Raw genomic sequence first — 19,657 nt, 5'->3', positions numbered from 1 at the left:
ATAACAAATTATATGTGAAAAAGAAAGGGGGGGGGGGGGGGGGGGGGGGGGGATATGGCAGAAGCCATAGTATCCGATGTAGTTGTGAAGCTTCTTGAATATCTCGGGGAATCAGTTGTTGAGGATATAGCGCCTTATTTCAATAGGAGAAAGAAACTAAAAGAGTTAGAGCAATTGATGGGGATGATCCAAGCTCGGCTTCTTGATGCAGAGAGGCTAAGAGAAGAAGAAAATGAAGCTTTGATAAAGCTGTGGCTGAAAAGGCTCAAGCAAGTATTCTACCGACTGGAAGACTTGTTCGAAGAGGTCGTTGTGGCTGATCAAGACAATGAGAAAATTCCTAGAGGTAAGCTTACAAAACCGCTGCATGGTTGTTCTTCATGCTTAAGTCCCTTTAAAGTAAATAAAAAGATGGCTTTAGAAGGCAAAGCTAGTATGGAGGAGTTGAAAGCCATTACATCCGAAATGCACTGCCTAAACCTGATAGTGCATTCTGTTGATGTACAGCCTTCTGTTAGTCTGGTGAGTAGGAGAGAAACACACTCTTTCATGTTGGAGGAAGAGGTAATTGGGAGAGATGCTGATAAAAAGGAAATTACAGCAATGATTTTAGACTGTGATATTGAAGGAGGAAGTATCTCAGTTATCCCGATTGTTGGGATTGGTGGGTTAGGAAAAACAACTCTCGCTCAACTTGTCTTTAATGATGATAATATTCAAAAGCATTTTGAGCTTAAAGTTTGGGCTTGCATTTCTCAAGTCTCCAGTTTGGAAGAGGTAGCAAGAAATATTCTGAAATCCGTAAATCGAAGTGATTGCCATCAGCTGAACATGGAGCAGCTTCAATGTGGCCTTCGGGAAGCTGTCAATGATAAGAAATTCCTGCTTGTATTGGATGATTGGGATGAAGATCGAGAGAGATGGTTGTGTTTGAGGCGTTTGCTATGTGGCTGTAGAAGGGGTAGCAAACTAATTGTGACCTCTAGATCTAGAGTGGTGGCTGATAACATGGGTACAGTTGAACCCTATGAATTAGGGGTCCTGCAAGAAGACATGTCCTGGACTTTGTTTAAAAGCCTTGCATTTAAGCAGGGACAAGACGGGAATAATGAGCATCTGACCAGCATTGGCAAACAGATTGTTAGAAAATGTGGCCATGTTCCACTTGCTATAAGGACTATTGCTGGTCTTCTTTATGTTAAAGATACGGAGCAAGAGTGGGAGAATTTCAAGGAAAGTGAGCTTTGCATGATAGAACAATGTGAAACCAGCATTATGTCTTCTTTGAAGTTGAGCTATGATCACTTAACGCCACACTTAAAGCAATGTTTTGCTTATTGTTCACTGTTTGCTAAGGGCTGCGAGTTCAATAAAAATGGATTTGATTTATCTGTGGATGGCCCAAGGCTTCCTTAAGCCATTGAGGAATCATGAAACTCCAGAGGATGTTGGTAATGGATACTTCATGGATCTACTGAGGAGATCTTTTTTTCAAGACGTTAGTAGAAATGAGTATGGAGAGATAATAAGCTGCAAAATGCACGATTTGATGAATGACTTGGCCAAAAAGGTTGCAGGATATTGTTGTGTTCTTGTCTTGTAGATAAACCTACATTACAGATCATTGATAATACTGTTTGGCATGCAAGCTTTACTGCTGATTCAACATGGAATCCTCCTCCATGGTTGCTAGCTGCAAAGAAAATCCGTTCTCTTCTTCTGACCACCTACAGCCTTTCATTTTATGTACCAAATATTAATGAAATCTTTTCAAGTTTGAGGTGCTTACGCGCATTGGACTTGCCCCGGGTAGATAGTGATAACCTTCCAGATTCCATAAGGGGTCTGAAGCACTTAAGGTATCTAAGACTCAGTGTCTCGTCTAATACTCTTCCTGAATGCATCACGGGGCTACGGAACTTGCAGACATTGGATCTCCGAGAATGCCGGTGGCTTAGAGAACTTCCAAGGGGGTTTCATAAATTGACCAGCCTTAGGCACTTGCATTTCAGAAGTTCTAATGCATTGATTGATATGCCGCCTGGATTTGAGCTATTAACAACTCTTCAAACATTGGACTTATTTGCTGTCGGAGAATATACAGGGTTAGATGCACTGGCTAGCTTGAATGATCTTGCTGGAAAATTAAAAATCCGCTTTTCAGAACATGATAGGAAAGCTGTATCAGTAGACACAGGGGAAACTTTGAGGGGAAAGAAGCTAACTAGCCTGGAATTAACATGGTGGGCGTTGCGGAATGGGGAACTAGCTTGTAAATCTGACGAGGTAGAAGATGAGTTGGCTCTGAATTGCTTACAGCCCCCACCGTCTCTCAAAAGGCTACAAATTGAGGGGTGGAGGGGAGCAAGGTTCCCGAGGTGGGGGATGGATGAATTTCCTTGTTCATTCCCTAACCTCGTGTCTGTAGAAATCGCAGGATGTGAGAGATGCCAACACCTCCCACCATTTAGTCGATTGCCTCATCTCAGGTCTCTTGAACTCTGGTACCTGGGAGCTCTGGAATACATATGTATTGATGGAAACAATTCTGAGGTTAATTTCTTCTGATAGCACCCACCCTGGAACCTTTGTGCTTTTCCTTGGTGTCGCTCTCGCTGTTACCGCCTTCCCTGTGCTAGCTCGTGTTCTTGCAGAGCTCAAGCTTATCAATACCAAGATAGGTCGAATTGCCATGTCATCAGCACTTGTCAATGATATTTGTGCTTGGGTGCTCTTAGCCTTAGCCATAGCCCTAGCCGAGACCAGCTCTTCGAGTTTGACTTCAGTCTGGGTGATTCTCTCGAGTGCCGCCTTTGTGGTGGTGTGTATCTTCTTGGTTCGACCCGCAATCATGTGGATGGTCCGTCGTACACCTGAGGGTGAACCGTTCAGTGATTTTTACATATGCCTTATACTCACAGGGGTTATGATATCAGGGTTTATTACTGATGCTATAGGAACACATTCTGTGTTTGGGGCCTTTGTTTTTGGACTTATCATCCCAAATGGACCTTTAGGTGTAACCCTTATTGAAAAGCTTGAAGATTCTGTATCAGGACTTCTACTTCCTCTGTTTTTCGCCATCAGTGGTCTTAAGACTGATGTTCGTCAAGTTGGCGACTTTAAAGTCTGGCGTAATCTGATGCTTGTCATCATATTGGCTTGTTCTGGAAAGGTTGCTGGCACCACTGCTGTCGCTTACTTCTACAACATGCCAATCCGTGAAGGAATCACCCTCGGCTTGCTCATGAACACCAAAGGTCTTGTTGAAATGATCGTCCTAAACGTTGGAAAGGACCAAAAGGTCAGAAATTCATTTGATAATTTATTTACTCATCCTATTTCATTTTGGGCTCCATTTGGTAGGGTGTAAAACGTTTTCCCCCCTTTCTATCATTTTACGTTGTTTGATTTGACAAGGGGTGGAAAACAATTTTCCACAACTCCCTCAAAGGTGGAAAAACGTATTCCATGTGAAAGGGAGGGAACCCACTTTTCCACCTTTCCTCCTTACCCCCTCTCCCTTTTTCCCCTCATTTCCTTTGGAAAATGTTTTCCATGGAAAATCATTTTACACTAAAACATTTTACACCAAACCAAACGGAGCCTTAGAAGAAGAAAAAAATACAGATCTTAAAAACCAAAGATCTGCAGCAAATACATTCTGATGACCGTATTGAAAGTAATTGTATTAATAACAACAGAAGTATTACCACTTTGATAAATCTTCGTCTTCTGAGATCAATAATGTTATTGCAGGTAATAGATGATGCATCATTTTCGATCATGGTGATATCAGCATTGATAATGACTGGTCTGATTGCTCCCCTGGTCACCGCTATTTACCGGCCAGCAAGAAGATCTGTAGCATACAAGAGAAGAACCATACAGAAATCAAAACCAGACGCAGAACTCAAAGTATTGACTTGCATTCACACACCAAGGAATGTGCCGACCATAATAAATCTACTGGAAGCCAGCCACCCAACCAGAAGATCCCCAATATGTGTGTACGTGCTACATTTAGTAGAACTAACAGGGCGAGCATCAGCAATGCTCATAGTGCACAATACCAGAAAGTCAGGTCGACCAGCTCTCAACAGAACACAAGCTCAATCAGATCATATCATCAATGCCTTTGAAAATTATGAGCAGCATGCTCTAACTGGGTCTGTCTCGGTTCAGCCTTTGACAGCCATTTCTCCCTATAACTCAATGCATGAAGATATTTGTCATTTAGCACAGGAAAAACGAGTGGCCTTTATTATTATCCCCTTCCATAAGCAACAAACTGTGGATGGGGGAATGGAATCAACAAATCCAGCTTTTAGAACTATAAACCAGAATTTATTAGCCAACGCACCTTGCTCGGTTGGGATCCTTGTTGATAGAGGGCTAAGTGGGTCGACCCGTTTGGCTGCAAACCAGGTGTCACACAACATAGCAGTGCTCTTCTTTGGTGGGCCTGATGACAGGGAGGCACTTGCATATGCATTGAGGATGTCAGAACATCCAACCATCACTGTAACTGTAATGCGATTCATACCAGGTGATGATGCTTCTAGAGCAGCAACCGTGGAGCCAAGTCGTGAGCCTGGGGACCCGCGAGTGCTGACTGTGATAACTGATGCCGAACAAGACAAGCAACTGGATGAAGAATATATCAATGACTTCAGATCGAAGACAACCAACAGCGAATCAATCACATACACGGAGAGAATTGTAAACAATGGGGAAGAAACAGTGGCTTCAATAAGAGCAATAGAAACTGTTCACGATCTATACATAGTGGGAAGAGGACAAGGCATGATATCACCGCTTACAGCCGGTCTAACAGATTGGAGTGAATGTCCTGAACTTGGAGCAATTGGGGACATGTTAGCATCATCAGATTTTGCAGCAACAAGCTCTGTTCTAGTGGTGCAACAATATGTTGGTTTAGGGCCACAACATGAGTCTCCAGCAACTCCTGACAGCCCCACTGCTCCAGATCTTGATGAGCAATTAAACGCAGGATTACACCAGCAAAGACAACAACCAGGAAAGGGCCAGAATGCCTTCAATCTCTAAACTGTAGACAAGACCTAGTGAAACCACTCTCAAAGCAGAAACAATGCCTGAACATTTGATAAGAAGCAATGAGAACAATTTATTGCAGCATTTTCTAGCAGGAATAGGATCCCTCCCATCCACCCACCCAATTCCTCTCCCCAAAATATGTGACCTTTATTTTCTCTTTTTCAAAGAAATAGTTTTTATGATTTTGACTTCTGCCTACAACTCCTTTTTATTCACATTAAATATTTTGAAATAGTCTCATTCAAGAATTCCCGGTAACAAATATATCAAGGCCTTGGTTACATATGCCTTGGTGCACCATACCCTTCTCAAAGCAAACAAACAAAGCTATGCCAAGAGTGGATGGTTAGTCTAGCGGCCACGCACTGATGTACTGACAGACATTTGCATATTATTTATCTTATAGAATAAACAGTATACACAAATCTTTTTGCAAAGTCATATTCCCCCTTTAAACATAATAGTGGCTTGGTCGTGCCAGTTAGTAACATCATTCAAAAACATGAGTCTATGGACAAATCAAGCAAGCTATAAAACCGCAAGTATGAGAACTACTTGATAGATTCTTGACTTTAATATACAAAAATCAGGACGTTGCTCTGTTAATCCGATCCCACTCCACACCAGCAACAATAAACCCGCTATACATTCACACATAATATTCAAACCGTAACAAAAGATTTTCATTTCAAAGTTGTGAATTTGTGATGTTCAAATATACCTAATAAGCAAACAAACGATAAATGAAACTTACGAATAAAAAGGAATTGAATCATGTAATTAAGCAATAAAGAACCCTAGAATTAAAGATATCCGATGAACACAAAATCCGCACCAAATTATGATTAATTGTCGTAGGTTGCTGCAGTGAAGGACCTAGGACCATATTGTGAGTTATAAAAGAATAAGCAACTAAATCAAGCAAAATAGATAGAGAGAAAAATAGGAGAAGATAAACCATTAAAAGTATAGATCTTACCTAATTACTGATGGCCAATGGGTAACTCAACTGCTTCTTACAGTTGGCCAAATTAATTATTAGGCGAAAAAATTAGTCAAATCTCCAGCAAAATCAACAGCCAACAGAAATATAAAGTGAGCAAATAAAAGAACCCTAAAAAATAAAAGAAGTTCAACCATAAAAGTTACCTAATAGGGTATCAACCAACTTTGGACAAGCAACATTACCTATGGAGTTCTTTTAATGCGTGATATAATGAAGACCGACAAATTCAAGAATCAAAATAAAAACAGGAACTGTAGGTTGTTTTTGAAGTATTACCACAAGCAACAAATTTGAAGTACTTAGTCGTTCAGTCCGGTGGACAGTATTAGGGTTTGGCTGGAAGATTGCATTATTACCAGCTGTGGTGAATAGTAGTGCTCCCTTATCAATGATAAACCTTGACAATGACTGGTACTACTCTCGTGTGTGGCCACCAGCATCAATTTCCTCTTCACCTTGAAAGTTGAAACTATACAATCGCCCTTCAGATCCTGATTGGACCTCATACAAGTCTTCAAAAACATACACCCGCGAACACTTGTTCTGGAATCTGGATGGCCCAGCAAGGTGTTGCTCATGCTGTTGTCTGATTCTAGAACTAAAGTATGCCCTTTTGTTATCAAAATAATATACGGCGAGGTGCTTTCAACATCATATATAGACACCAAATTTTCCAGCAACTCTGGATTTTAACTGATAAATGCATCACCGGTGTTTGTCAGCAAACCTTGAAAATATGACAGCACTGTCAAATATTTTCTGAGTATCACCACCACAGTTTGGCAGGTGCCGAGGAAGAAGCATCAGCAGATTCTTTAACTTCTTGAGCAATAACATTTGTTTGATCCTGCTGAACAAATGTATTACTTGACTGCAGCTTTTCACAAAGAACAAAGAAAGACTCGATGAAAGGCAATCAGTATCCCCAACACTCATAGAAGCCATGATTGGTGATAAAGTGCTTGGTCCCAGCTCTGACTCGACTCTGCTAATACGGTTGCTAAGTGCCAGACACAATGGCTCCGGGGAAGGATTCAACTTCAACAAAATGGATTTCTCCTCCTCCATTCTGTTGAATCAAAGCAATTTAAGCTAAAAAATTCAAAAACAGAATTATGATACAACACAGAATAAATCATACTTCAATTCAGAGGCCAGCAAATGATAATGTAAATTTTGAGGACTGAAAGGTGGTTTTACACAAATATAAACTCCAATGAAACCGATAACCACATGGGATAATATAGGATCAATGTCAAGTAGTTTTCTAAAAACACAAGCAGACTTCTATGAATACTTGACTCTTTGAGTGACACTAATAGCACCTTCAAAGAGAAAAAAGAAGGAGATACAAAGGGACCCACAGGTCCAAAAACTGAGCTCTCTACATCACAATTTTTTTTATTTTGCAGTACTATAATTTTCTATTGCCAAGTAGTTTTTCAGTAGAATGTTTTTATTTGGTTTATTTCTTTTTCTTCTTCTTTGGAACCACCGGTTTTCTAGTTAGCCCCAACTTTAGAAGGGTTTTATAAGTACTTAGGATTGGTCTTAGAAACATTCACACTCCACAATATGATATCATATGTGAGAAGTCAAGCAAGAAACCAAGACATCATGATTCTCCAATGCAACAATATGATACTAATTCGTGCGGGCTAGGCCCAAAGCGGACAATATCATACTAATGTGGAGTCTTGATGGTGTGTGACCCGGCAAGGTGGGTGATCGAGGCCTAACAAAAGGTAGTATAACATGTACAGATTGTTGTTGCAAGAAGAAGTGATTCAGTAACTGAGGTAAACTTTCAACAATATAAAGTAAAATAATATGACGGCAAATATGCAATGAAAGTAAATCGACTGAGCCAGAACACATACCTGGGACATTAAGCTTTCCCAAAACTCAACCTCCTTTGTGCTTCCCAATCTGAACGTATTGTTAAAAGGGTAGCCATTTTCTGTAGGCAAACCGCCTTTTTCAACTGATAGATCGTTTCCATGAACCAAAATCAATAGATTGGAGTGATATTTCACCTAGATATAAGTCTTTCAGGTGCTGCTTACACAAACCAATGCGTCTTTTATTCAAACTGGGATGAATACAACTTGAAAATCCCGTATTCCAGCCAGGAAATTTTTGCCTTTCCATAACATGAAGAATGTAAACACACGGTGCTGCAGCTGAGCAACCCATAACAAAACAGTTACAAGGCCTGGACAAGCTCACCATCCTGGCAAGAGACAGTTGGCACAACCCACTGTAAGAAATTCCATACATCAATGCCTCGTCATTATCAAGACTACAAGTATCCAACATATCTTCACATATTCCATCCTCTGCATCCTGGCTGAGCAACATGCTGCTCAGCTGCGAACCAAAACTTTTCTCTATCTCAGATTCATGTATTCTATATTTTAGTGCCAGTGTCCGGATGCAAGACTTCCTAACTTGTTCTGAGACAATAATTTTTAACTCGCCAAAGTTTTCACACTCGTTGCACCATCTCAGCCATCTATGTCCAATGCCAGAAAACCAATCAATTATTTGGCTGCTATCCTGTAAAATGAGAGCATGAACTGCACGGGAATATCCTTTGTCACTGACCAGTCCATACCGTAACAGACGCTTCTGAATGACATTGACAGGAGCTATAACCTTTGTGATAGTCTCACATTGTTGAGACAAACCGGAACTTGGCAAAAGAGAAAGAAGGGAATCAGTTTCAGAAGAATTGTATTCTTCAACACGTCTCTGAAACTCATAAAATGACTCCAGCAGAGATGGTGGAAGTGCAGGTTCAGCAATACACTTGGATAGGATATATTCTTCGCTGGTGGCAGCATTTTTCTCCAAATCTTGCATCCAAATTTTTATTAACTGCTTATACCAGTGATCGGTTTCCATGCCAGACTTACGGTAACAAGATATTTTGCTCAAACAAGAGTTATTGTCAGAAAGATGCCTTATCTCTGACTCCTTAACCTTCCTCAAACCATGAGCCAGACACTTTTTACCTATTCTCGCTGTCCCAGCATCCCAAATTTCTTGTTTCTGCAAAGCAAATACTTTCACTTTTTCCTTCAGCTTGTGAACAGCTCTTACTGCTGGACTATCTTTAATGGTTCTAATAAGTAATGCACCAGCAAAACGAACACCTTGGCCATGATTACATGATACTATCTCCATATTTCTGTTGACATCTAAATGAAGACAATCCTGGAAGTAATTCTGCACCTCGGACTTTAATGAAAGTGAAGCCTCTTTGGGACCAGAAACAGCAAAAAATATTTCATCCATGAAGCGACAAGAATAAACTCTAACACCAGAATTCTCACAACCTTTGGGGTTGCCAGCACTACATTTTATTTGCCTCCTAAACCAGCTTCTCAACTTTGACTGAGGCTGTTTTTCATCAAGCTCAATACTGGAATCAAGAGCCTCATATCTCATTGACATTCTGTGGAACTCATCATCAAACAGGCGAAGATAAATATTCATCAATATAGGGGATAATGTTCCCTCTTGAGGGAGGCCCTGACCTTTCGGGAAGCCTCCAAATTCAACATTGAGTACCTGTGCATCAAACATGTTTCGGATCATCTCACATAATTGGTGGTCCTCAATCTTATCCTCTATGGTTGAGATCAGTTTAGCAAGTACTACAGAATCTACCTTCTTGCTAACAAGCACAGTGAACCACCAATCAGGATCAGGGATTTCCTTGCAAATGTACTTAAAAGCTGATAAGTGGCCTCTTCCACTTCGACCACCATGAGAAATCTTAGAGAAGTGAGGCTTATAAACAACTTCCAAAACTATTCTTAATGCTTCTTGAACTACCTTCAATTTCAAATTAGGAAGGACAAGGACTTCTTTTCTAGTACCACCCCTTGTCGAGACTGTACACGTATTAGCTTCTACATCAAACCTCCCATTTGCAAGGTCTTCCGCCAAGGACTCAAAACAAATGCCTGAATCCTCCCATGTCGCGACATCAACATTTGAGCACACTCTAATACAATTATAAGCATCCATAAGGGTCTTAGGATCAGCAACAACTTTCATAAAAAGGTCACTAAACCTCCCATTCATATATTGCTGCTTAACTCTCTTCTTTACACGCATTTCGAATAACCGTTTCATCCCAACTCTACCCATTTCAGGCCTATCAGTGTCCTTTACATCACCAGGAGGTGAAGATTCAACAACCAGAGAAGCTAAACTCTTTGCTAATGGCATTTTCTCAACATCATTTTTGGCTTCTTGAAGGGTTGATAAATAAGCTTGAGCAGTTCTACCCAGATAAAATCCTGACCCAATTCAACAACAAACAACCCATATGATGCAAATTTCACTAACATTAAAGATAGTACTACTAAAATTTAAGTAAAGTATTGAAAAGCAACAACAATTATCATTTGCCACAAAATAAAATGATAAATTTTATGTGTAAATAATCAAAAGTTACTTACTTGGAGCAGCGCGCAATTGAGTATTGATTGCAGAAGCTTTTGCAGTAGAAAAACCATGAAAGAAAAACCCTTTTCTGCTGAAGTTTAAGAACCTCAGGAACCACATTAGTCAAAACAATCAGGTAAAACGATACCCAAAAACAACGGGGATGGATTTTATTGCAATACGAATTAAAATCCGGGGTGAGAACTCTGAGAATTTCTGGAAGGTTGCCTATTTTGTGGGGGTTGGACTATTGGAAATTTGAAGTAAAGCCTGAAGCCCTGAAACAACCCAAATTTGAATGGTATCCGAAATAAGTTTTAAAGCATACGGTAGTCAATGTCATAGGATTCATGCTCGAAATTGAATGACTTGGAAATTGCTCGAATTTAAATTGTATGCACGCGATGCGTGCGGGTATTTAAAAACTAAATATTGTATTAGTATTATATTACATTTAATCCCCTCAAATAATAGGCAAGAAATAATGTTCGATCATAAAGCTTATATAAACAAATTTGACATGTCTATATTAAAAATATCTAAACAGTGCAACAATATACGGATATATACACATGTCTTTACGTGATGAAAAACCAATTGTAAAGAGTAGTACCAAAGTAAAGAAATAAAAGCATAAAAACCAGAGTACACTTTGTAACTTAAAAACATTGTAGCTAAAAATTTAATGTGGCAAATTTAGTTACACCACATTATAGCTATCCATTGGAGTTGCACTAAAGGCTCCTTTTCTTTTTAACGTTTCGTACCAGGCTTCTAAAATGTTAGGACTGGCCCTGGCTCTGGCTCTAAATACAACTCGTAGATTTCGATGCCGATGGTATCGATGATATAAAAATTAGTAGGCCATTGTTTAATTATTATTTTTTTGGTGAAAATAAATATTATTAGACCCACGTCATAGTCATGCATGTTAGTAGGTCACTAATTAGTCATTTTATTCATTTCTTAATCATTATTTGAAATCTACTTAATTAATCCTCTAAAATTCCAATTGTAATCACTTAAATTTAACTAATTTGTGTTTACACACAAACAATTACTGAAATGGACCAAATAACCTCCCTCTCTTTCATTTTCTCTCTCCTCCTTTCCCACATTTCCTTTCCCTCTTTCCACTACAGTGAGTTTGCAACAACCAATTAACAAAATTATCAATTAAGGGATTGTTCTGCATCATTGTAAGTTTTTAATTTTTAGTTTTTTTAAAACTCAAATCCAATTTTGTTTTATTTTTTCCTTTTTCAAAATTGAAACGAAAATACACGGAGTACTTGAAAGTTTTGGTTTTAGGCTCCCTCAAAATTAAATTATAAAATTTTGTTAAAAGTATAGATTTTCATCAACTCATCATGTACCCACTAAGGTTCAAGCCACCTGTATTCTAACTTATGAGCATGCTAACACTTGTATTTCAAAAGAAAGAGTGCAGGCTGCATGTAAACCTCCTTTTCAATAATAAAATTACGGAGTATGCCTTTCATTTCTTCCTTAAAACCAAAAATGAAAAAGTTTCTTTATCCAAATCCATCAATTTATCACCAATTCACCATAGTTTAGTAAGTTTGAGATTAACTTGAAAAAGATTCGAAGCAAAAAACTTTATGAAAATTACCTGATGGCTATTTTTCTGAATCTGATCATCATTCCTTCTTTTAAATTTGAGGTTTAATTTGGGCTGTTATGATTACAATTGGGTGGAGATTAAAAAATCGCCATTTTTTATGGTGCCGGCACGACGAAGCTGCCGTCACCATTTTTGGCGATAACCGGGGGGAGCCAAAAGATCATTGGTGGGGTAATGGGGTAAGGGAAAAAAACAAAACAAAAAAAATTAAAACCTAGTTTCGTGTTTTCCGCGGTTTTGTTTACAATATCTCAAATCAAAACAGGAAACAGGAATCCAAAGCATTCCCGAACATCCCCTAATTTAACCCGAGCAAGCAATTTTTCTAAGCTCCATTGATTATATCTTCAATGGCCGGCGGAGTATTAGAGAATAAACAACCAAAATCATAGATTACGACCCCAAAATCATAGCTTGAAATTGAATCGAGCCAAATCTCTAACACCGCCGCAGCAGCACCGCTAGCAGCAGCACCACCAAAGCCGATCAATTTTGTGCTCACTGCGTGGGGAAGGCTAATGATTCATTTGTCTTTTATACAACATGGTTTGGCCTCTTCTCTCACTTTTACGATGTGGGATGAGTGACTTCAACTTCTAAATTGATATTTGACTGCCATAAATTTCTGACCGTCAATTACGGATGATTGGGCGTTTTATTGCTCTTTAATTTAGTCATTTACTGCTCATGGATTTAGGTGTTTTATAACTGAAATTAAATTGCTAAACTATAGAGGGTGTTTTAGTCTTTTACGTTGGGGACACCAAAAGCGTGATTACGTAAATAACCCTCCCCTCTTCCCTTATGTAATAGAGATAGAGATAGTCAATATAGTGGGTCGCGGGTTGGGTCAGAAAAAGTGGACATAGTATGAGTTGTGTCATAGGTTATATGGGTCGTGGGTTGAGTTGGATTGTGCGGGTTATTTGGGTCTAGAATATTATTTAAGCAGTTGAGCATTAAAAAAATAACAAAAATAATTAGACATATTTAGAAAATAAAATAAAAGAGTCACATGCATTAATAGCCTACAAAATTAATTACTCGTACAAATTAAAGAGCGAATACCTTAAAAAATAATGAATATAAATACTTCTAACACATAAAAATTGTTCCCAGATTGTTAGTCAAATACAATAAAATGGTTTGAAAGGAGTTGTGGAGATGGCGGAGCATGTCCTGATCGCAATTCCATTCAGAATTAGGGGTGTTAATAAAATAAGCATAAAGCTTATTCTTAGCATATGTAACAGGGATTAAACTATGAGTAGCAGACTCATTAATCTACCAAGTGAATACGGCGGATACAATGTGAAGTCTTTCTCCTATTTATATTTTATAGGGTTGTACGGGCAAGTTTCTAACCCTAAAAGGCTAAAACTGGCAAAGGCCCAATGCCAATTGGTAACTTGGTGAGTTGGTGTCCTTTTAGTATTAAAATTTAAGATTAAAAGTTATTAAACTATCCGTTTTTTCGTCAAATATCAGTCAAAAATCCGGGTTGAGGATGGTGGGTTGGGTGGGTCGTGTTCGTGTTCGTGTGGTGGGTGGGCTTGATTTTGTGGACTGGGTTAAGTGGGTCGGGTGTGCAGTGGTGGATCATGTCGGGTTAGTGGGGTGGGTCAAAATGAGTTGTGTTCAAAAAAACTCGACCCACAACCCATCAAAGGAATATTTGGGTTGGGTCGAGTTGTGTTAGGAAGTCATAAGTGGGTCCTACTTGAAGGAAATAATGTCCTTGGTCCAAGTTTCCATTTAATATATTTAATGCCAAGTCTAATAAATGCGGTTCAGTATTTATTAACAAGTTAATAATTCAGTGAGATCAAGTGATCTGAATGTCTGGCTAAAGGCCGCTTCAGTTCGAGTGGAATTAATAATATTAAATATTAATCCACAGCTTACTCTTGACTAAACCTCTAGGGTCACACAAATAGTACGTAAACAGATCAAGTATTTAAGTGAATATAATATTCATTAAGTATTCTATTTATGGTCATTCAGAAATGATAGATCTTGGTTCCAGTGGGAGCTAAAATCATCACAAGGTAAATAAAGGGTATTGCCGAAAATGATGATATTGCCGGAAACGGAAATATGGTTCATGAAGGAAATATAAATATTATCAAAGTCGAAGACATATCCGGAAACGGAAATATAGTTCGAATCGAAAAATATTATCGGAAGTAGAAATATTGCCGGAATCGGAAATATTATCGGAATCGGAAAATATTGCCGGAATCGAAAATATTAACGGAAACGTAAATATTATTCAAATCGGAAATAAATTCCAGAATTGGAAAACGAATCGGAAGCGCGACGAGCGACAAGCCGGCAAGCGAGTTGACCCATCGCTCGACGAGCAAAGGCCACACGCACAGCGTCAGGCACAAGGCCCAGTGCCAACGCCGAGCACAAGGCCCCGCGCCAGCGCTAGGCCAAGCGCCCAGCAATGGTGCTGGCACTTTGTGCGATGGGCAAGCGACAACCAACAACGAAGCAATGGGCCAAGGCGTGCAGTGAGCACTCGCTTGGGCCAAGACTGGGGCGCGCGCCAGCGTACTTGAGCCTTAAGAAATCGGTTTTCCTATTTCTACTAAGCTTAGACTTTTGGGATAAATCTGAAACACTTAGTGTTTAATTAATCCTAAAATTCTAATGCTACTAATTAACTAGAGTCCTAATAGGATTAGTTAATTAATTCCTAGTAGAATTTTAAGTCCCTATTTCCACCCTATAAATATGTGGTTCATAATTACAATTTATACATCAATTATTATAATTACAATTGTCTATCACAAGTATTGTGAGTTTCCCGAGTGCACATAAAACCTTAGAGAATATTCTAGTCGGTTGAATCTAAGGCGGATCCGGACGTGTAGTGGACTATCTACGGAGGGACGACACTTGGACTATTATACTTGTTCTTGTTCGGTTCGGGAGCAGCTAGGGAGCACGCATCGCATAGTATGTATACTAAATTATGCTAATTGACTATGTGGCAAAGAATTTGGATTCCTGGCTTTATGGCTTTTTCGCATGAATTATATACAAAACACATGAAAAATCCAAAACATGAAAAAATGCAATCATTGATTTTGCATCAATTAAGAAAGAAAGTGAAAACAAAAAGATATACAAAACACATGCTCTGAGGAATCAGCAACTGATATCACAAACAAAACTCACATGTCAGTCAGATGAGTGACCAACTCTCCAACAGCTAAGCGAGTTTCCCCTCGTCAACTAAAAGTTCTGTAAGAGTTCAACACAATTCAAAAATATATTTCTTCCTCCAAAGTAACAACCTAATATGACATCTCGGACTCATAGGAGAATGGGATCAAAACATGGTGTAAGCTCCAGAGCCAATACTTCTTCAATCTAGTAATTGCTATACGACCTCGAAAATTATATTCACGACTAGAAAATGAATTGCTTGATAAAGATTCCTCTCTCAAAAAACTTAGGCTCTTTAGGCTAAAGCTTTTTTGAAGGGCCCGGTTTATGACTATTATCAGCAACGAAATTGCCATAAAACAAGTCATAACTATAGTTGTCATGCCTGTCAAATTGAGTGCCCGGTTGGGTTTGGGTTCAATGGCGGGTCCGGGATTTAAGTATGGTAAGCACTAGCCGCCTAGGTAGCACTAAAACGGGTACAGGGACAAGTACCACGACGGGTACAAGACGGTAAACGGCAAAATCAAATAACAAGAAACGAGTACAGCAAAAAAAATATCAAAAAAAAAAAATAGACGTCCATATATTATAACAAACTTATAAGACCTAGAGACGTCCTACTGCTACTACAAAACTGGAGACTTTGCTTTTTAGAAGCCATATACACCACATCAACTGCATTCCAAAAAAACAAAAAGGAGGAAGTGATGTAACGAACCTGTAATTAGTAATTTGTAAGCATCTAAGCAACTTCACAACTTGTAATCAACTTGTAAATTTTAATCCGTCAATCCTTATAAGCATAATTTCACATCCACTGCATTTTTCTGGTTCCTGCCAACTTTAATAATCAATAATCAGTAATTTCACATAAAGTGCATTTCCCCAACTAATCACTAATTAGCCTGCCAATTTTCGGATTACCAATTTGTAATCAATAATTTCATTTTTCCAATTAATATTTCCAGTCACACAATCAATTTATCACCATAGCACAACACAACAGTGAAGCAACTCACAAAACAATTAAATTTTGGAAATTTGGAAACATCAAAACACAAAATTGAAAAGTTGATAAATTAATCGACTACATACTCGATTAAACAACATCATTATTCCATGGAAAAGGTTGGAAAAGAATGATTGAATGAGAGAGTGACATAAATTTCTTATACACAGACAAAGAAATTAGAGAGAAAAGGAGTAGAAAGAGGAAGGAATTAGAATTGAGTGACAGAGAGGAGAAATTATTTACAATACCCCAGCTCTAGACCTTATTAAAATATTACTTAAAATATTATTTTGAGTATAAAATTCGGCAAAGTTTCCTTTGTAAATCGAACAAATCCAGATTTGGGATTATTTAAAACCCGAAATAAATTCAAATAAAACCAACATCCATCCAAAAATGGGATTTACAAACCTATATATTTTTGTAAACATAGTTGGAAGCAACAACAAAGAATCGGAGTATTACCTCCGCATTCACCTAAGGACAAACGCAAGGCTACAAATCTAAAGATCGATAAAAGATAATCAAGATTACAAACCTTTCTACATTAGCTAAATTAAAACTTGACAAATATATAAACCTTCTAAATTAAATTAACTATTAAGAATTTACGATTGAAAACCCCATATAAATCATTTACTTCTATTATCGCCATACTCATTCGAAGCAACTTATGAACTCAACATACTGTAATAGTCATCTGCTCACCATAATAAAATGGGTCGTCGCAGGTTCAATCCCAAATGGGAGAACAATAAAACAAACACCAAACAAAGAAAAAGAATCGGCAAAGCTGGTAACCACCACTCCACTTAGTAAAATAAATATTAAAAAATCATATAAGCCTAAATATATAAGCATAAACAAGTTAAAGAGTACACATGAAATTCAAGACATCGTTCCCAAATAACTTTGAATAATAAAATATAAAACAAATTGGGTTATGTTAATAGTTAAGTGATCATTTGAGGGTTACTAATGGTTTTCTGTTTGAGCTCTTCTCTAATCGTATAAACATTATCTCATATATTCCTAATTCCCGTAATTCTCCATTCTAAGTAGATCCGGGAGTCCCTGACAATCTACTGAACAATAAATAGACCCGGGAGACCTAATCTTCGTTGGCCAACTAATTTCAATAACCTCTAGTGTGCACACACCCCAACTCTAGCTTTTATTGTGACCCGAGAGTCCCTGAAGAGTCACACCAGATATGAGGATGGTTTACCATCTTGCCACATACGGCGATAACTAATTTCAAATTGCCACATACGGCGAGAATCAATCAATAGATCCCACAATCACCTTAAACTCAAATCTCCAACACTCAAAAAGTTTCTCCGATGTAACTGAACACATTAGAAAACCCAAAGTTTAAAACTTTGATAAGAGAGGTTGCTTAATATCGTAAAATGTAGAAATTTGCATTTAAGTCATTGGCACAATTCAAAGGTTATGAACGAAGGAGGTGTCCATGGGTTTACCTTGAGTAAACATTGAGCACAATTTTGGATGCTCTATCCTCAAACTCGTTCTTCTATTTCTATGTTAAATCGAAAGCTATAAGAATAAAGGGAGAGTTAGTCTTCGCCTTAGGAATTAACTACAATGTTCAGACTAAATTCTTAGGCTAACTTATCTCAATCTCTTTTCCGGAAAAGAAAATGTGAAATAAGAATGTTTCATTAAGCTACAATACCATAGTACTGAGTACAGTATAGTTCTACTCATAATTAACAACTTATCATTTACACTTTATAATAACTACCTTTCTACCATAAGTGTAGAGCTTCAAAACTAATCAGTTTTCTACGAAGCACGGAAACGCCAAAAAATCACGACTTACCGTTTCCGAAACGTCCTGGAACGGGGAAACCGGGAAACGCGCGCCGAAACCGTTTCAGAAAAATAGAGACGTGTTTGAAACTGAATTCATCCCGGAAACGAATGGGAAACGAGACTTCAATCTAATATTCACGTTTCCCAAGCAAACTTGCTGATTGTATGAAAAATTTTCCGTCAGAAAACTGAAATTAGGTTGAAGAAGATAGGTTGAAGAAAATCTCAGTTACTCTGTATTTCACACTTGCATAGCCTATATTCGAAACCGTGCTACAAATTTGGGCCTGGCCCAAGTAGACAAATGAAAATTAAATCATTAAGGGTGTATTTGGTTTATCATATTTTGAAATCGTGTTTGAAATTATCCAACCCCATACTTGATGTTTGGTTAACTATTTTTATAGGAGTAAATTTAAAATTTAGGGACCCACCTTCAAAACCTATATGGTATCGAGTTCTCATACTCAAGGGTGAGGTGGGTATATATATTAACTGAAAATATAATCGACAGTACACTCGATCAAACAAACACCATGACAGCCTAACTAATGTTACTCCACCACCGCCGCAGCCCAAGCTACCCAAAAATCAATAGCATAAAAATTATACTACAAAGTTACTACCCTGACGATTCGCCATCAAATCGCCAATGCTACCTAACGCCACCATCAACACCCCCGTAAGAACCCAAAATGACGAAATTAGAATACTGAAAAATAATTTAACTAAACATATCTTTGAATAAAATACCTAGATATATTGTTAATCGTCGAAATTTTGGACGTTGAAGTCTAGATTTGTAGCTTCAATTGTAAAAAAAAACAACCACCAAAAATCAAATTTCGTCTAGTGACAGAAGAATGTGATGGTTAAAGTTGAAGCAAAGCGAGCGATTGTGGTGGAGATGGTGTCATATATCAAAATATAATGTCTGCCTTTTATATTTTATTGAATTTAGTTTTTTTTCCTTACATCTTTAAGTAGAAGGAGGAGGGGAAGGTGTAAAAAACTAAAAGATGAGAATAAGGAGTATGAGAGTATATTATCGGTAGGATTAAATTCTAAATTTATTTTACCAAACAGGTTGAATAAGTTATGATTTTCTATGTATCGTTGATTATAAACCCATGGGTTTAATACTCAAACATATACCTTATACATGTGGTCGAACCAAACGGGGTCTAACTGAATAGTCAACAAAATATGGATATGACTGTATGCATTAAAAGTATCATAAATGTCACTAATTAGAACATTGTATACAAAACTTTGACGTTAAATTTGTGTTTACAATGACAATGGATTTTTATTTATTTTACCTCTTCTCATTACTTTACATCGTAATAACATTTTAAAAATTGATTTTTAAAGTTTAAAATTTATTCATTAATAATTAATCATATGTAAATTAACAATTTTTTTATTATCT

General features: G+C 37.9%; 3 protein-coding genes across 8 annotated transcripts; 2 read left to right on the top strand and 1 right to left on the bottom strand.

The window, feature by feature from the left end:
• Positions 1-54: 54 nt before the first annotated feature.
• Positions 55-2,444, top strand: LOC110800449 (putative disease resistance protein RGA4). The gene is made up of 4 exons (XM_056834264.1): positions 55-1,237; positions 1,407-1,570; positions 1,621-2,369; positions 2,429-2,444. The coding sequence occupies exons 1-4, from the start codon at positions 55-57 to the stop codon at positions 2,442-2,444; spliced, it is 2,112 nt and encodes a 703-aa protein (XP_056690242.1).
• On the bottom strand, positions 1,516-18,467 carry LOC110800448 (nuclear intron maturase 4, mitochondrial-like). Of its 6 annotated transcripts, none has more exons than XM_056835323.1 (8): positions 18,233-18,467; positions 16,093-16,215; positions 10,561-10,824; positions 9,761-10,398; positions 7,966-9,661; positions 4,364-7,154; positions 3,714-3,862; positions 1,516-3,280 (listed from the first exon to the last, which is right to left on the bottom strand). In XM_056835323.1, exons 3-5 carry the CDS (start codon positions 10,664-10,666, stop codon positions 8,066-8,068), a joined length of 2,340 nt encoding a protein of 779 aa, XP_056691301.1. In that variant the 5' UTR covers positions 10,667-10,824; positions 16,093-16,215; positions 18,233-18,467; the 3' UTR covers positions 1,516-3,280; positions 3,714-3,862; positions 4,364-7,154; positions 7,966-8,065. The 6 variants fall into 6 exon arrangements, with proteins under 6 accessions (XP_056691301.1, XP_056691300.1, XP_021861447.1 ...); XM_056835322.1 differs by having other exon boundaries at positions 3,714-4,205; positions 4,364-4,647; positions 4,824-7,154; positions 7,966-10,398; positions 18,233-18,466; XM_022005755.2 differs by having other exon boundaries at positions 3,714-4,205; positions 4,364-5,117; positions 6,362-7,154; positions 7,966-10,398; positions 18,233-18,466.
• LOC110800450 (cation/H(+) antiporter 15) lies at positions 2,537-5,070 on the top strand. The gene is made up of 2 exons (XM_022005758.2): positions 2,537-3,304; positions 3,760-5,070. Exons 1-2 carry the CDS (start codon positions 2,537-2,539, stop codon positions 5,068-5,070), a joined length of 2,079 nt encoding a protein of 692 aa, XP_021861450.2.
• Positions 18,468-19,657: the final 1,190 nt, after the last annotated feature.

Source organism: Spinacia oleracea, chromosome 1 (genome assembly GCF_020520425.1).
Source record: "Spinacia oleracea cultivar Varoflay chromosome 1, BTI_SOV_V1, whole genome shotgun sequence".
In the NCBI taxonomy this organism is placed as follows: Eukaryota; Viridiplantae; Streptophyta; class Magnoliopsida; order Caryophyllales; family Amaranthaceae; genus Spinacia; species Spinacia oleracea.
Note: the sequence above shows the minus strand (reverse complement) of the source record. Positions and strands in the feature narration are given on the sequence as shown.

Excerpts from the sequence above, each read along its gene's own strand:
- LOC110800449 (XM_056834264.1), top strand. The coding sequence starts at position 55 with ATGGCAGAAGCCATAGTATCCGATGTAGTTGTGAAGCTTCTTGAATAT. Across the intron at positions 1,238-1,406 it reads GTGGGAGAATTTCAAGGAAA|GCTTCCTTAAGCCATTGAGG; the intron begins GTGAGCTTTGCA and ends GGATGGCCCAAG. Across the intron at positions 1,571-1,620 it reads TGAATGACTTGGCCAAAAAG|ATCATTGATAATACTGTTTG; the intron begins GTTGCAGGATAT and ends CCTACATTACAG.
- LOC110800450 (XM_022005758.2), top strand. The coding sequence starts at position 2,537 with ATGGAAACAATTCTGAGGTTAATTTCTTCTGATAGCACCCACCCTGGA. Across the intron at positions 3,305-3,759 it reads ACGTTGGAAAGGACCAAAAG|GTAATAGATGATGCATCATT; the intron begins GTCAGAAATTCA and ends ATGTTATTGCAG.
- LOC110800448 (XM_056835321.1), bottom strand. The coding sequence starts at position 10,666 with ATGTGGTTCCTGAGGTTCTTAAACTTCAGCAGAAAAGGGTTTTTCTTT. Across the intron at positions 10,399-10,560 it reads TCAATTGCGCGCTGCTCCAA|GATTTTATCTGGGTAGAACT; the intron begins GTAAGTAACTTT and ends GAATTGGGTCAG.